The sequence below is a fragment of the Aulonocara stuartgranti genome, assembly GCF_965226115.1.
Source record: "Aulonocara stuartgranti genome assembly, chromosome: 4".
NCBI lineage: Eukaryota > Metazoa > Chordata > Actinopteri > Cichliformes > Cichlidae > Aulonocara > Aulonocara stuartgranti.
Genome location: NC_138942.1, coordinates 22,109,509 through 22,127,686, shown reverse-complemented (window position 1 = coordinate 22,127,686; position 18,178 = coordinate 22,109,509). Strand labels below are relative to the sequence as shown.

Genomic DNA, 18,178 nt, shown 5'->3' with positions numbered 1-18,178 from the left:
CAGTCACATTGCATGAAGGATTCATCACTGTTAACAGAAAACACACCATTGTGTATGGGCAGCTGTTTGTGTAAGTTGTAACTTGGTGTTTAAAACATCCGACGCTTTCCTGGAAAAGGACACAGGAAGTGATGTCATTGTGTCAGCTGAGGGGCCTAAACAAAAGAAAAGAGCAGTGAACAGCACAGTGCCTGAGACAAAGAAGAGAACCACCTACGGACACACAAACTCAACCAACAGAAAAAAAATGCAAAAAAAAATAGGATCACCCACAACGTTTGAGTGAGGCCGGAGAGCTGTACACAGAAACACAGCGAGGTGTACCACACATTAAAATACAGAAAAAAAATGTCTGGATGTAGAATATGTCGATCCTTAAATTTTTTAATTCACCTCCAGCATTTCAAACGCACAAGACATCATCACACAGGAAGGAAAAGACTTAAGAACAAGGGTGTTGCTTCAGCCCTAGAGCAGCAGGCAGTTCCACTTCCTCTCTTTCTCTTCCTCTTCTATTCTTCCATCACCTCACATCTAGCCTTCACATCCCGCACTCCTCCTTCTGGTGGCACAGGCAAGTGACGCAGCTGACCGGGGATTTCCTGGACAGGTCACGCTAAAGAAACAGCTACAACTTCCCTGTTGTTTTATCTCATTGTAGTTAGAGCCGTTTGTATTTTTACTTTGCATTTCCTCTTCTATGTTTTACTCTCTGTCTCTTCTTCTTTTTAAGTCCATCCAGACGATATCTACAGATCATGAAGTGTGGAGGCTCATTTGGGAGGGAGTTTGATTGGCTGCTTGTAGAATGTGGCAAAAAGGACTTTCCAAATAAGACTTTGATTATTAGTTATATCATTATTAGTGATAAACCGGGCAGCACTGTTGCCTTAAAGCAAGGTCCTGAGTTCAATTCCACCATCAGGCTGGCGTCTTTCTGTGTTGAGTTTGCATGTTCTTCCCGTGTTTGCGTGGGTTCTCCGGGTACTATGGCTTCCTCCCAGAGTCTAAAGACATGCAGTTAGTGGGAATAGATTAATTGGAAACTCTAAATTGGTTGTCTGTGTCTATGTGTTAGACAGACTGGCGACTCGTCCAGGGTGTGCCCTGCATTTTGCCCTAAGACAACTGGGATTGGCTCTAAAAGGATAAGTGGAAGAGGATGGATGGATGGTAATAAACTGGATTTTGTGATTCTAACTGAAACCTGGCTTGATTATACTGCTAACACAGAGCTGGCTAAAACATCACCCAGTAATTAAAGCTTTGAACCTTTACACCACACAGAGAGGCGATCTGGTCGCTGTTATATATAAAAACAGTTTTAGTTGTAAATCTCTTGTACTCCTTAATAAATGCCAACCGGCTAAACTGAGATGTGATTTTATGGAAAGAATTAATGAACTTTTTTTCTGAAATTATAAATTTTTTTATGCATTATTCTTTATTTTAATTCATTTCATATTCACACTGACACCAGCAGCAACTCTGATTCAAAATATTTCATCAGTTTACTTTAATGTTAATGTTTAACAACATGCAACTCCACCCACTCACACTAAAAGTCACATGTTTGATCTAATTGGTTCCAGAGGTCTTGACGTCACAGTGACAAATGTTCTGGCTGTTACTGTCTCGGGTCGTTATTACATATTTCCAGAAGTGTTTTGGTCGTCTGACAAAACTAACACCAACTGATTTATCAACAGCCGTTACATCAGTGCAAGTGCATTTAGTAGTGAATTTTCAAAATACACATTACTGGTACTGTTGTCATGTGATGACATTTCTCAGTCTATCGATCATATCGCACCTGTCAGAACTGTTAATGTATGCAGTCTACAGTGAGAATGTAAATATGGCAAAACAAGTCTTTGAAATCAATAAAAATACACTTTGTTACTGCAACAATGGAATAAAATTAGGCAGGCAATCCTATGTCTCCCAACTGACTAACAATACTCAGGGTAATTCCACTTCTTTTATTCCCAGCCATTGATAAACTACCCAATGCTTCCAAAACCATTCCCTCTGAATTTCTTTCATTAAAAGTAATATCTTTGATTAATTTATCTAGCATTGCCTCACATTCTTACCAAACTACTGCCAAAATGTCCAGATAAAATCCTGAAGAAGTCATTTATCAGTTAAAATCTTGAGTTCAATTCTGTATTTTGTAAACGATGACATTAACTGCTGTATGTCTACAAACTTTTTTAGAGCCAAACAGAGATGAGCCAGAAATACTTGTTGTTGGTCCACAAAGTCTAGAGCAAGGCAGGAATCTCAGAACTCTTGTGGACTGTGGTCTCAATTGATAACTGATAATCATACCAATAAGGTCACCAGGACTCCTTTCTACCATAAAAAAACCTAAAAGTTAGAAAATTCATATTAAGGTTAGACTACTGTAATGCTCTATTTGAAGGGTTATCCAAAGCATCAGAAAGAGGATTTGATAATACAAAAGACGGTGAAGATCCTTACAAGTACACAGACACTGTCTACAAGTTCAATACAAAATTACCTTTAAAATTCTCCTACTAGTTCATAAAGCTCTCAATGGCTTGGCCTCTCAATACATCTCTGACTTGCTCAGTGTGTATAACCCAATCAGACGTCTGGGGCTATAAGGTTCAGATCTTTTAACTGTCCCCAGTATAATCGTCCTGAATAGGCAAATCAAGCTGAGATCTCCACAGCCACTGATTCCCAATGTTTTATTTCCTACAGTGTAGCCCAAAGCATACAGTGTATACAGGGCTTCTGATTCACCACATACGAATCTGAGCAAACCCCTAGAACGGGCCTCCAGAATTAAAAAGCTATTGCTTTTAACCGTCCACTATTTCTAGCATCAATCCAGAGAAGTTGCTGGAACAATGAATTTAACTCAGCATGTGACATAAATTGAAACAGATGAAGCTGGCAGCCCGCTGCTGCTGTCAGTCCATAGATGATAAATACCGACGATATGATGTAAAACCTCATAGCTGGTTTTATCATCCATGCTATAATCTTTTTTTTTCTTTAATAATAAATCTTGAAAAGGTTCACTCAGCTGCCCAGTTATCATTTTTGGCACAGAGGTTGCATCAGACACGCCTTCACTGTCACGCAGATGCTTTGGAAATCTCAACCAAAGCTACTCAAGAATTGAAATGTAGCACACGGTGTATGTGTACGGTCAGCAGGATGAAAGGAAGAGGGTGTCAGGGGAAAACCGATGCGGTAATCTCTCAGCTTGTTCTGTGGCATAGAGCGATCACTCTTTTTTTTTCACGTTTTGAAATGCCTGACTTGACTGGACCATCCGGAAGTTTTCAGCCTTCACAGATGTTAAATATAGGAACAGCAAACGTGAGCTCACCTTTCACTTCAAAGGTGTGAAACTAAAGCTGAATTCGCACGATGACAGAAGTGCAACGACAAACCACACGGAACATAATGGAAAAAGCTGAAGCGCACACACACACACACACTCCACAGAAGCCGCACTGAGTGTGTAAGACAAATATATACACAGGAAGTGCCTCCCACTCCTTTGCCCCTAGTCACTTGCTCTCTCTCTCTCTCTCTCGCTCTCTGAATGTTTCTGATGGCAGTGTGTTGCTGAGCAGCAGCCAGTCGTGTTTTTCCCCTCACTGAGCTCACTCTCTCTCTTATCCTCTGCTCCGGCTCTCAAACGCTCTGTTGCTCAGTGAACAGACTAGACCTCTCCTCTCCACTTCTTCTTCTCTTCTGCTACCCCTTAACTCTGCTCTATCCTCTTCTTTTATCTGTTTCTTCCTCACATTTCTTCTTCATCCCTGCCTGCCCCCCTGCCCACTAGCACTACCACCTTGGTGCCAGGGGCATTAGTGGGGGTCCCGGCGTGTCTTTTTGACTGTGTGTGTGTGTGTGTGTGTGTGTTTATGTGAGAGCGTGCCGGTACTGTTTTCAGCATGGAAGCGGTGGCATTGTACACGTTTCGTGCCACAGAGGGTGATGAGCTCAGTTTCAACAAGGGAGACTTGCTCAAGGTAAGAAAAAGAATTTTTCATCTTTGTCTGTCTGAAGAGTAAAACTGGCACAGCACCTCTGTCTTCTCTCTCGCTCCGTCTGCCTACACTGTGATAATTACAGCAATTAAAACTTTACTGTCAGAAGCCATTGAAATTATATTTCAAGTGCTTCAGGTGCTTCCTAAAGAAAGAATAGTCTAAAGAAAGATAAAGTATTAGAAGTGGCTTAAACTTATTTTGGATGATAGCACTCACCTGTATGTGTGGTTATGTGCTAGACAGCAGTGAGATAGCTTAGCTTACCATAAAGGCAGGAAACAGTTTGAAGTAGCTAGCCTTGTTCTTAAAAAGAGCGAAAAGTTACTTATTTTTTATATTTAATTTGCTAATCTTTACACAAAAGTGTCAAAACAATCATGTAGAGTATGCTAGAGGACTTTTTTGGCTTGAACCAGTGGTTTCCTGGAGCGTCTGCTGACTACAGGGCAAATAGTCCTTAGCTTGTAGAAGTGCCAAATCTGTACTTCCTCAGTGGCCACCAATAAAGTCACTCCCTATCGTGTTTAATATTGAAAAGGCTTACTTAACAGCAGAAAGATAAAACATTTTTTTTATGTCTATGAAGCTAAACACATTTTTGATAACTGTGCAAATTTTCCTTAAGGACTAAAGAAAGTGGTTTGGCCACTTTGAGAGCTGGACACTAAAATGCTGTAGCATGTATAAAGTTACAGAGCTAGACCTCACAACAGTGTTCTTTCTGCTGTTAGCTAGGACTATTTATTGTGCAAACAGCCCATTTAAGAAGTTTGTGTTTCAGTTTTGTGAGTAAAATATAGATTTTTAGTTATATTTTTATTAGTACAAAGGCACCTATGCGATCTGTGTACTGTACAGTCATGTTTGCTAACATTAGCTCAGAACTTAGCACTCCATTGTCTCAACAAATGATAGTTTTTGCAAATACCACAAAAAAGCAACATGGCAACAGACAAAATGCTTTAAAATGTAGCTTTAAAAACGAATGAGTGGTAGCACAGGTGGCTTTGTAGTCTAAATCTTCACATATTAAAATGGGAAGTTGTCATTTTCACATGGCTACATGGCTAACAGGTTACCACTATTTTAAACCTTTTTTTCCAAGCTAAGCTAACGTCACAGGCTACAACTTAATATTTACAGTATAAAATGGGAATGCTGAATCTTCTTATCATTTTACAGAAAGTAAATAGGCATATTCGATTCTACTCCTCTAATTAAATTTTGCTCCAGGTTGCCTAACAATCTTTTTTTTAATCTGCAGCTTTTTATTTGTGTCAAACACCATGCTGAAATAGTTCCGGCACAGCTGGAAATTAGTGTAGTAGAAAATCGTCCCTCTAAGACATCAACAGCAAACCTCAGAATTAAAGAGCCAAGTGCTTCTTTCTAACACTGGTGCTTTGGCACCATCTGTTTGACACTCAGACGCAGGCAAATCAAGCAAGATGGAAGACACAGTGAGATCAATTTGTCTTCTGGATTTTGTCTCAGTTAACCAGTGGGCGTCGGTGCTGCAGGTCCAACTTTTCTCACTAGTTAAAACCTTTATTTTTTCCTTTCACTGGAATATTTCTCTGCTAATTTGAGGCTTTTCTTTGAGGGTGAATTTACCTTTTGTTGCTTGAAGATAGTTGGTGTACTATTCTTCCCATACTGACTTCATTCCAGCACTAAACATGAATAAAAAAGACCTCTTATTCCTGCTGTCTTTAAAGTCATTTGTTAGAAGTCGAGTGTCACAGCATGTTACAGCTAAGATGCAATGGCATTTAGTTTCGACACTAAGACAGATAGTTACAGCAGTCTTTGATGCGTACTTGTGTTGTCTGGCCATAGTGATAATTTACAGTAGCTAAAACAGCACCATCACTTAAACCACTGTTAAGTTTGTTTCTTTACTCGTGCAGGGCTAAGCGACTGTCTTGTCTTTGCCAAAAAGCTTTGGTTCACACTCGGGTCAAGCAGTACTTTTAAATAATTCTCCACATTTGTTCGTTTCTGCATGATGCGCCAGATGGCCCGAGCTTTACAACATCAAAAGAATTTGTGCGGAAAAAGAAAAAAGAAACTCTATAATTTAGTTACAAAAATACCAAAGAGATAGTTGCTTTCCTCACAGCTGCTCACTGGTGCTCATTTATTGCCCTTATGCTGCTTTAAAGCCTACTTCTGCTTCTTTTCACACCTTGTTGCCAATGCGAACGCATTGTGCGTTTTCCATGTGGAACTGGATCGATCGAGCTGAGCAGAGTGTTGACTCATAAAGAAGTTATAAAAATAGCTTCATAGAAGAATTTGTAAAAAAAAAGAAGTGGCTCTGGCATTATGTGTAAAGCTGGGAGACCGTGCTGCCAAGTTTAACACGAGGGACACAAAAGCCGAGCTTTAGTTCTCCAGATACCGTCACAAAAAATGTAACAACTCCGGCTGGAAATGAAAACCTCCAAAGCACCCAGAGAGTACGCACTACATTCTAATCACAAAATGAAATAACTTCATTTCTTTAGAAAATAGTTAACTATCCTTGGAAATAAAAATATTGCTGTATTTATTTGCTTCCTTTATCCAACAGTTTCGTGTGTCTGACCACAGCAGTCAGGTGCGGTCAACCATACCTGACCTGTTTTTAAGCCTCATTAAGAGCTTTGTGTGTGGTCTTTTCAGTCTACTGCCATGTCAGATGTTCACGTTGTCGGATTTTGTTTGTTTAATGCTCTTTTGTTAAGGGTTAATTATGTAATGAGTAAACTCTCTGGAGTGGTCTGGAAGGAGCTGTTAGTCACAGCTGAATTAACAGGGTCTAGCTAGATAATCAGCTATTATTGGTTATATACGGTCTCTCTCTACATATATATATGATAAACACTGTACATCATCGGTCCCCAACCTTTTTTGCGCCATGGACCGGTTTAATGCCATTAACCGGTATAATCTTCAAGATGGCGCCGAGTATGGCAGCCTCGTCGCAAGCTCCCCCAAGCAATGCACAACTCTGTTGCTTGTGAAGCTCGCACACAAGAATTTCACTCACATGTACTGTACCAATGTACCTGCACATGTGATGTGACAATAAAAGTGATTTGATTTGATTTGATTAATGTCAGACAATACTTTCACGGACCGGCCTTTAAGGTGTCGCGGATAAATACAACAAAATAAAAGGATACAGACAAAGACAAAAACTGTGGTATTTTGTAAATATAATAATAAACGCAAATTCACTGTGTAATTGTATAACTTTATTAGCAGCGTCCTACTGAAATGCGCCAACAATATTGAGAGTAACCTCCTCCTCTCTGCCCCTTAATCCTCTCCGATTGCTATGGTAACACGTAAATATTTCTTTCAAAATAAGACACACAACTACAGCACGGAAAAAGACCGAGTTAACAATAAAAACCCTGAAAACCATAAATTTCACACCCGAGCCTAATGTCTCGCTGCCCGGTACCAAACGACCCCCCGGGTACAGGCCATGGTACCAGTACGGGCCATGGTACCGGTCCATGGCCCGGGGGTTGGAGACCGCTGCTGTACACGGTCAACATTCAGTACAATTGTTTACTTACTTAGTAGCTACTAGTGGTGCGTGATAATGCAAATTTTGGTATGCATGTGATACCAAGTAAAAACAGGGCCAGAGTTACTAATACTACTACTGATACTTTTGATTAGTAAAGGCAGCCTTTATGACTTATGAGCTGAACCAAATAACTTACTTTTACTTTCCACAGTCATTAGTTAACCCAACAAAGCACACATTGCAGCATTTCATGTAATTTGAAAGTGGGGTTGTTTGGAGAGCTGGGATGTAGATACGCTCGTCTTTTTGTGTCAGCTTCTGTTTAAATGTGCTACAGGCTATAAATAAAATAGGCATGAAAGTCAGCTCGCAAAGGCTCAGACATTTTTCATGGTGCGTGTTTGAGGTGTGTATTATCCTTTCCAAAACACAACAACAACAATATGGGCTGCACGTTGAACTTTACTATATTAATACTGTTGATATTTGTATTGATGCGCTAGTACTTACTGGCATTGTTGCATTATTAATAAAATTAAAGTAGCGATCTATGAAATAGAAATAAGGAAAAGTTCTTAAACTGCCAGTGTTACCCCTTAAGAGGCTTTATGAACACAATACATATGACAAAAAAAAAGATTTGGTTTCTCCACAGAACTCCTGTAGTTACTCGTTATTATGATGTACAAGCAGGAAAAATTAAATTAACAGGTGAAGCTGTACAGGAAGTGGAAACTTTTTGATTGAAATTGTGGTGGGGGGGAAGTTAGTCTCTGAGTCAGACTGATGCAGAAATGGCTCACTGGGTTTCATGAGAAACAGTCCAGCGTGTTGTTTTAAACTGTGGGAAATATAGGAAGAGGTTGTTTAGGAGGGACACCGAAACCTCCAGCCTCTTGAAAGGGCAAGCTTTCAGCTCGATGAATGACTGACGTTATGAGCAGTAAATCATTTCGTAGCCTGCGACGCATTTACAGTGCACGTACAAATGTGCACTGTAGCCATTACAAGCAGCTGATGCATGAAATGAAGTTTCTAAATGCAGAGAGGGGACAGGGCAACTTTTTTTTATTTTTTTATTTTCTGGCAGATGGGCATTACTGCCCAAGGTGTTCTTCATCACAGTGGCCTTCAAGTCCTTGCTGGCAGGATGTCGCGTGAAGCTTGAGGTGAGGGAGGATGTTTTAACTACAGTACATGACACGTGGTACTTTGCTGGGTACAGCTGCTGATCAAACACAGAGGCAACGTGACGAAAGCCCAAAAAGTGATAAACCCAAGCTGTAAGGGAGATAAGGAAGAAATGTGGCAGTGCGAGGCAGGCGGCGCAAAATAAAAATCATCTTAAAATATCAAAATGACAAGCCATGTCACAGCTGGGTTAGGAGACTGAATGTAAAAAAGATTTTGAAAAAGAGCATGAACAGAGATGAAGCAATGAAAGGAGACGGGATAAAACAGATAAGGTTTAAAGCAGGAACATATCAGGAGTCAAAATAACAGACTGTCCTTTATCATCATGATGGAGCCCTGGCCCTGTTTATTACCTACTGTAGCTAGCAGAAATAAGACATGTTTGCAAGAGCTTTTAAATGACTATCATTGTTATCATTTGTGCTTGAATTTCTTTTCATTTTACTTTGCACACCCCACTGTCAGATTACACATCCTGCGAATGATAATGACGCCAGCTAATGTGAACTTGATAGCAGGCTCTGGTGTGACATTTCAGACTTTCTTAAGGCAAGCGACTAACTATAGTAACTATAGTCTTTAAAAAGTCAACTGAAATATTTTCAGTTATGGCTTATTTTCAAGCTATAAAAAAACAAGGGTTCAATTTATTTTATTTATGTAATTAATTTCTTTTTACTTACACCAAAGCGGTGTAATTTTGATTATTAACTCTTTGCCCCTTAAAAAGCTTCTAGAAGCTCTTTTCTGAGCCCAGTGGTTTCTGTTCTTCTGCGTTGATACATACTGAGATCAAAATTTGTCACTAAATGTAAAGAGGAGAAAAAAAGTCAAAGTACTGATATATAAATGTAATCTTCTCTTGCAAAAAAGCTCATTCCAAGTGTATCACCTGCACAGGATTTTTCTTTTGGCGTTTCCTGTATTTTTGGTGAGATGTCTGTGTTTATGGAAAAAGGCTGGTGTCGGTGGGGCCTTTAGGAGTACGAAGAACTGTCTAGAGATAGCGCTGGGTGTTTTGGCTCTGTAACGGGCAGCGAGGGCAGCCTGGCTGCTTGTTGTGACAAGCTGTGTTTCCGTATCTATAGAGTACACGCAGGAGCAGGTAGATGAAACTCAGTGTGAGATTACAACTTCAGATTGTAATGACAACGCCTGCTGAGACGCGCTCATCTTTACTCGTCGATATCATGTGAAATTCCACAGTAAATATATGTATATTTCATATTATTCCTCTGGATCGCCTGGAGAATCTGCGCAAGGTAAAACCTGGTGTCGTCATGATTTCCATTACACTACCCACTTTGCTCATGGTGTTACAGCTCTGCTATAAAACACAACCTGATCAACTGACCTGTAAGTGTAATAGAAACAAACAAATCACTCAACATTATAGCGCATGCATTATATTTTACCCATAATTAGTGTAAACACAGAGCCTCCCTTACACACAGGTTTTGTACTCCATAATGCAGAATATAGCACTGAATAGACTGTAGTTATTCTGACATTATACTATAGGGATGAAAATGTGACAGAAAATCTGAATTAATAAGAAAAAAGGTTTTTTTTAAGAAGAATTAAGTTTACAGTATTTATTCTTTTTAATTACTTTGATCTTTTGGGCTTTACTGATGGAAAAAGACACCTATTATGGGGTGTTAGGAATACATTACATATTAAAGTGTGATAAAGGGCAGTAAAGGGCAACAAACATTTGGAAAATACCATCAAACTTCATTTTTATCTCCGCTACACATCTGTGATGTATGGTGGTTTCTGCATTCGGCGTGATGACCCGCGCAGACCGACTGACTCACGTCAGCTAACTCGAGGAAGATCAATTTTGAAGAAATATGTGGATTTGCCAGCCATGGTGAAATCACGAAAGGCTTCATGTGGCATTTAAAACTCGCCCAGTAATCTTTTCAAACTTGTGCGAGTTGAGGAGGCTGATAAAACAGTGTGAGGACAAAATCCAGCACCAACATCATTATGGGCAGCTTTTCATCTCACTCTGTGTTTTTGTGTGCGCTTGCTCTTAGATCACCAACATGGAGGATGATCCTAACTGGTACACGGCCGAACTCCACAACCGAAAAGGGTTCGTGCCGAAAAACTACATCAACCTACGTCCACACGCGTAAGTATGCGCACACTCAGGCACACATGTGCATCTTTAGCTCATCTGTATAAAGCGTTTCACACATCTACCTACCACCGGTCCATTTAAACATCTCATCAGCGAGGATGTGAGCAGTTTGCTGCCCCGGGCATTTTCTGCTCTGCTTTGGACATCTGCACTCTGGCATAAGGTGGCCTACCCAAAGGGACACACTCATTCGCTAACTTATGTAATCACACATGATACAGCCCTGTGTGTGTGTGTGTGTGTGTGTGTGTGTGTGTGTGTGTGTGTGTGTGTGTGTGTGTTTACAGTGAAGCTGCTGGTACACCCTGTATCTCCATCAGATGGTCATGCACCAGCTGGTTTGCTGTGACAAACTCTAAACTGACAACACAGACGTTACAGCAGCTCTGGCTCATTAATGAACCCTGATGTACAGCCCAGTTGGAATTGCCTAGTTAAGTCTGTGGACACCCCTGGGAGTGTAGGATACGTGTGTGTATATATGTGTGTCTTTTTGCCTCCAAATTTCTTTGCGTGGCTTTGATTTTTTTTTTTTAAATCCCTGAAATCTGACTGCATGAAGTTAGCCACGAGGGTCCTAGAGTTTCTCCACCATATTGGATAGATGCTCACACGAGTCATCAAACTGACTGTGCTCAGAGCCTCCAAGCAAAGCGCACTACTAAGCAAGTGCAAAAAAAAGAAAGGAGAAAAGAAATGAATAATGACACCTTTACTTCCGCACCACTGCTGACAACTGAATTGCTGGATTTGTTTCATGTGCAAACTTAGCAGCGTGTAGAAAATTCACTTCTTTCATTCTCTCTCTCAGCTCTTTGATCCGTGCTTTTGTGAGCTGCTCTCCTCTCAGTTTCTTTCAGAGTTAGCAGATATCCACAAACTTCTTTTCTTAAATTTGAGTGTGTGTGCAAACGTCTGGAGGAGATGCTCAGATCAGGAGAGTTCACCTGCATAAAGCGGTAACACCGGTGACCCCTTTCTTTCTTTGTTTGCTCACTTGCTTTCTTTTGTCTGTTTTTGTTTTTGCTTGACTGGCCTGCAGCTGGTTCGCCGGTCGCATATCTCGCGGCGTGGCAGAAAGTCGACTCAGAAACAGAGAGTGCGGCGCCTTCCTGGTCAGAGAGAGCGAGAGTGCTCCTGGAGAGTTTTCCATGTCTGTCAGGTAGGAGAAAATTACTAAAGATTTGCACTATATTCTGCACAGTTGCTTTACTGTCGTGCTCCTCGCAGTGGGATTTCATACACCTCTCTGATCTCATATGTATTTCTTCATATTACCCTGCGTAACTTCTCATTACTGCAGCTGCAGGGTTGCTCCACAGCCATCACTGAAGTTTCATTGCATCTCATCTAATGCCACAGAATTGAATTAGCAGACCTATAAGCACACACCTCTAAAAACGCTACATTATTTCCCTGTATCTCTTCATTAATGTATTTTGGATGCGCGCAGGCGAGCGTGTGCATGCTCGATATATTTGTCATGGTGGCTGGGGATTAGAGAAGCAGGCAGAGAAGGAGGGTTAGAGGATAAGGTATGGGGTGGAGGCTAAGAGGGGTGAGGGGGGGATCTGCGGGCCCTCTGGCCTGATGTGAGTTAATCCTGTCTAGCACACCACGGCATCTGGAGCTGCTGATGGGGCTGATGGGTTGTCTTGTCAGTACGTGGCGCTGAAGGGTGCAGCTGAGACTTGGTGTTGTGCCTTGAGGGGCTGTGTGGATATTGGAGTGTGGGAGGTCTGGAGTCTGAGTTTTGGTGCTGATAAAGGCCAGACCTGGAATGGAGGTTTGGCCCTTCACTGTGCTCCTACTTAACTCAAGACAGGGGTTAAGAATTAGATCTGGGGATTGTTTTGTGTTTGGCTGTTAAATCGCCTGGGCACAATGTCACTCTCAGTGGATTTGTCTTAGGATAGTCCTGTGGAAGGGAAAGGAAAAAATTAGGTTGCCTGTGTTTTAAAAAAAAAGCTAAAATACAAAATTAGACACAAGGGATGGAAGAGAAGCGATACGCTGCGAGTAAAATAGATTTGCCAAGAGGGGACAGAGCGGAATCTGATGCTTCTTGTATTTTTTTGGGTTTTTTGGCTGTTTATTGATGTCTTTCTGGCTGTTGTTGCTGGATGGTGTAGCAGCTTGAAAAGTGGGTCAGGTGTTTGTGTGAGTTTGCCAGTGTGCGTGTGTGGTTCTTGTGTGCCGACACCGCTCCTGTCAGAGGAGACAGGACATCAGTAACTGCAGAGACTTCAGTCTCAGCTCAGCTCGGTCCGGCTTTGACGTCAGTCTGTGAAAAATCCGATCCACTTTCACAGCCATGAATGAATCCTAGAAGAGACGTCGTGGCTCTTTTTGTCATAAAGAAAAATTCTGGTGGAGACAGAAATCCTCCAAGTGTGATGTACGATAAAATTGGCTAATTAGCAACTTTGTTTTAGGAAGGCAGGGTTGGCAGATCTAAATCTAACTTTAAAACCACTTTAGTCCATTATGAAAATAGTTAAAGTCCCGTGTAAAGATGTGAATATAAATATTTCCACCGCGTTGATCTCTTTGAAATATTGGTCTTGTGGTAAGTAATTCTAACATAAATATATGTGGGTGACCTACTAAAGGAAAAACCAACATAAAGTGGTTAGTTCTTTATCCTCTAATTTGTTGGTCATCTACATCTGTCCCTGTTGTACTTGTTAAATGCAAACAATGTTACTATCTTTGTTCTTGTTTCCGCAAAAAACTCAAACAACAAAACATGCATTGCTTTGTTATCAAATATTGCAGTCATTAGATTTTATATCGCAAACAACAATGTACAATATCTAAAAATGGGATTTATATAGCATCAAATCACAACAATAGTTGCCTCAAAAAGCTTTATATTATAAGGTAAACACCTCACAATAATAGAGAGAAAAACCCAACAATCAAATGGCCCCCTATGAACAAGCACTTGGAGACAGTGGGGAGGAAAAACTCCTTTTTAAAATGAAGAAAAGTCTATATTTAAAAGTACAGAGGTTGACTGTCTCCCAACTCCAAACTAGTAGCTGGCACCACAGAAAAGGGGTCTGAAAGCTGAAGGCTAATGTCTCCCCACTTTTAAATATCCTAGGAACCACAAGAAAGCCTCTGATAGTGCCTTATTGGGGTATTATGGTACTATGAGGTCTTTAAGTTAAGATGGGGCCTGAATATTCAAGGCCTTGTATGTGAGGAGGATTTTTAAATCGATGAAAAATCCTGACATTTTCATTAAGCAAATATCCTGTGCGAATGACCAACAGATCTGAGTCAGAAGTGAGCCACAGTTATACCCATGTCAACCTACAGTAAACCAAACACATAAACCAAAACTGGATCAGAGTTAATCTGAACTGTCGGGGGAAAAAAAGTCTAATCTCAATCTTAAAATATAGTAAGGATTCTGACATGAAGGGCTTCCGTAAAAGCAAGATGTAAGCAAATATAAAAAAAACAACATTAAAAGAATGTGCTGGTAGTCTGGTACAGCTAGAGAACTAAAATGGCGCTTAATATAAGATGCCAAGTGAATGAAACTGTGCACAAAAGTGTAAAATAGCCACAAATGTGGAACACAAACATCTGCGGAGGGGAATAAAGAACTGACGTGATCTCAATGTCCTGTTCGCTATAGTTCTTCACCATAAAATCAGTCTTAAAAGCGGTTTTGTGGCCTAAAATAAGTAATTTAATGACTCCAGCCATAATGCAAGGGACCTTTTTTAAAACAGTAATTGCTTCAAAATTTCTTTGAACATGCAAAATATGTGGCAGAAGACTGTAGTTTCAGACTACGCCAGCAAAACTATCCCAGTGGGTTATTTAGTAGCTTATTTTTGGAATATAAAGTGATGCCAAGATAGACTTTAGACACAGAGAGACAGAGACCAAGAAGAGAAATCTATTTTGCCATGCCGGGTGGTTTTACAGTTCTCTTTGACTCAGCAGCAGATGCACCCAAAGGATATATTTGGTCTTCTCCTGCAGCGCTACAGTGGCACAACTTAGATCTAATACTTTCAGCAATACCTAATCCAGTTCTATTGTTTGGGTACTTTTTAGATACTTGCAGAGAGACAACATCAATTTTCTCACTGTCTGGTGTTAAATCTCACTTCCTTTTTCAGGCTTTTCAACAGCTGCTATAACTGCAAGTCCTTGCGGCCGACTCCCAAACTCCCTCAAAGTAAAAAAAAGTGTGCGCAGTCACCAAAAGACACTTCAGGAAAAATTTGATCGAGTGCCTTAGCAAAAGTAGCTACACCTGTCTTGAAGGTGCAGTTCACTTGAAATTTATTAGACAGGCAGGAGTAGCATTGTGGTTGTGGTTATCAAGGTTTTGTTTCACATGTTTCCCACATCCAAAGAGTCAACATCACTTCCTTCCTTTTTCTTTTGAAAAGACCTAAATCTGTTCCATTAGATATTTTCTTCCTGCTTGACCCAGTGTTTGTTTAGACTATAGTCTGGTGTTGCACGCAGACGCACACGTGCACAAAGACACGTACACAGTCGGTTTTCCTGTTGCATCTGTCCCGTATCACCTGGAGGTCATACAAACACCATTTCTTTGATGTAACAGTCTGATAGAAGCTCACCAACAACTTGTCTGGCCTTATGTCTTCTTGACCAGTGAGTCCATATTCTCAGCCTCAGAACACCCACCCACCCCACCCAGAAGATGACTCATAGTCTCAAGATAATGATTTGTCAATCGCATTGTGCTCTGAACAGTAAGGACTAAGGTCTGTTGCATGTCTTGCCAAGAGCAATCACCACCCTGAAAAAGGGTTGGCTATCTGATTTCACTCTTTGATTTGTGGGCTCGGATGTTTTTGAAGCCTTGAGTTTATGTCCTTGTTTTAAGGACATCGAAAAACTAGAAATTTTGAGTTAGTAAGTTGAAAGTTTCAGTTAGCTCTGGTATTCAGAAAGGGCCCTGATGGACCTCATTTCCACTTGAATGCCTTCTAGCGAATGATAATTCATAAAAGGTGTTTATGTGGAATTGTTGGACAGCTGACGTCTTCTGCAATCTACCTCCAGGTGACAAGGTAATGGCATAACTTCACAGAGCCCCTGATTGTCAGATCCAGCTTGACAATTTAGGTATTTGCTCAAAATTTTGACTTATTAACTCGAAGCTTGAATTATGATGGCTTTTTTTCACAGTTTTCAGCTAACTTTGCTAGTTTCTCTAGCTTGACTCATCAAAGAGTACATAGAAACAGATGCCTGTGAATTAGTACCAACATGTAAATAATATAGTAAAATTCGGGTTTACTTAAAAACAAAATCTGCTTCAAGAAAGTTTAAAAAGCATAGGTTAGATTAAAATGCAGTGCTTCTGTAAAGTTGCTCATTTTTAACATGGGCATCTATAGTGATTAACTCGCCTTCCATGGAGACTGTAAATACTATTAACGGTAGATGAAAATTATATAGACAGGGCCACTAGGCAATTTGCCCACTGCGCTACCATTTCAGTGTGGATGCTGTTGTTTTTGACACGGCCTCACGTATCACTGACTCACGCTACACTGACTGATGGCTCATACAGTAAGCGCTGATTCTGGCTGTTCATTCGGCTTCCTAGTCATCATTTATCATCAGCCTCTTTTCAGGGACATTTCTACAAAGGGAAACCATTAAAGGGAACTGACCCTGTGGGTGATGCTTATTTTACAGCTACATAATCCGCTCAGAGATTTGGGGTTCAGTGTCCTGTGAATGTCATCATTTGGGGGACAATTTCACACTTCGTGAACATCAGGAAAAAAAAAGTGCTTTAGTTTATTTGATACAATAAAAAAGAGTGTGTCAAAAAACGCCTGCCACTACTGTGAACCATCCATACAAGGCAGAATGGACCAATGGACTATGCTGTTTACAACAAATTCTTATCCTGTAATCTGAATGTCGCAACAGAAACTGAGTCTCATCAGATGAACTTTTTTCCAATTACTGAGATTACAGCAGTGACACCTGGTACAGTCTTCTGCTGCTCTAGCCCATCTGCCTTAAGTTCAGTGTGTTGTACTGACGTGTAATGAGTGGTTATTTGAGTCATCTCAAAGTAGTCTCGGGATTCTCATCTGATCTCTGGAATCTACGGAGCATTTTTACTCCGACAGCTGCTGCTGTAATCCCTCGAGATGTCTGTGTGGGAAAATCCCAGTAGATTAGCAGTTTCTAAAATACTCAGATCAGTCTGTCATCAACAACCACACTGTGGTTGTCTACTAATCGGAAGGTTGATGGTTCGATCTCCAGCTCTTCTAGTCTGCTTTTAGTATCCCGAGTTGCCCCCGATGTATCCATCAGAATGTGAGTGTGTGAACGTAAACACACTTCGACCCAGAAAAGAGTGCTTGTGTGAATGTGTGTGTGAGGTAAGAAAGTGCTTCAGATGCTCAGATAGAGTAGAAAAGCACTATGTAAGTACAAGTCAGACAAGTTTAACATGCTACCTTCAAAATCACCTCAATCAACTTTCTTTCCATTGTGATGCTCACTTTGCACTTCAGCAGGACATCCATGTCTGCATATCTAAGTGCCCTGAGTTGCTGCCACGTGATTGGCTGTTTGTTACATTAATGAGCAGAGGTGGGAAGCAACGAAGTACGAATACTTTGTTACTGTACTTCAGTAGAATTTTCAGGTATCTTTACTTGAGTATTTATTTTTCTGACAATTTTTTAATTTTACTCCCTACATTTTTAAACGAATATCTGTACTTTCTACTCCTTACGCTTTCAAAACAGGCTTTTTACTTTTGGTTTTACGCATTTGAGGGGAGTTATTATCACTGCGGGCCTTCACACATCAAACCGATTTGAGGGTCAGCACTAATGCACAAAAGGCAATCCTATTCATGTGTCAAGAAGCAAACTGTTTGTGTGCAGTTTGTCACACAGTGTGTTGCTAACTAAAGGTCCAGCTGCTGTATTTAACAAGGAGAGAAAAGAAAGAGAGCTAACTTTACTCAGAGATGGAGAAAGATAAGAAAGACAGGACAGGAGAGGAGGAAGAGAGGTTAGATGTAAAGGTAAAGACTGCTCAGTGGTGTTTGATAAACCTCATGTTTTTAAATCATATATTGTGCCTGTATATGTGACAATGTATTTTTTTCATGTTGTGAAACGTGCTGCAAAAAAGCCAACAAAAAAACCCGAGATAGACTAACTGTTATTTAAAGGTTGCATGAAAATACTCTGCATGTTTGTGCAGGATAAATAATGTGGT

At 40.5% G+C, this 18,178-nt stretch overlaps 2 protein-coding genes across 2 annotated transcripts in view; both read left to right on the top strand.

Annotated features, from left to right (window-relative positions):
* The window catches only part of LOC309704410 (uncharacterized protein), a 342,365-nt gene that overhangs the window by 278,719 nt on the left and 45,468 nt on the right, over positions 1 to 18,178 (top strand). The gene's annotated exons all lie outside the window — the stretch shown is intronic.
* grapa (GRB2 related adaptor protein a) overlaps positions 3,525 to 18,178 on the top strand; it is a 34,262-nt gene continuing 19,608 nt past the window's right edge. Inside the window, exons 1-3 of the mRNA XM_082529541.1 lie at positions 3,525 to 4,022; positions 10,809 to 10,906; positions 11,958 to 12,077. Coding sequence (XP_082385667.1) covers positions 3,945 to 4,022; positions 10,809 to 10,906; positions 11,958 to 12,077 — 296 coding nt within the window. The 5' untranslated portion in view covers positions 3,525 to 3,944. The remainder of the gene's footprint in view (positions 4,023 to 10,808; positions 10,907 to 11,957; positions 12,078 to 18,178) is intronic.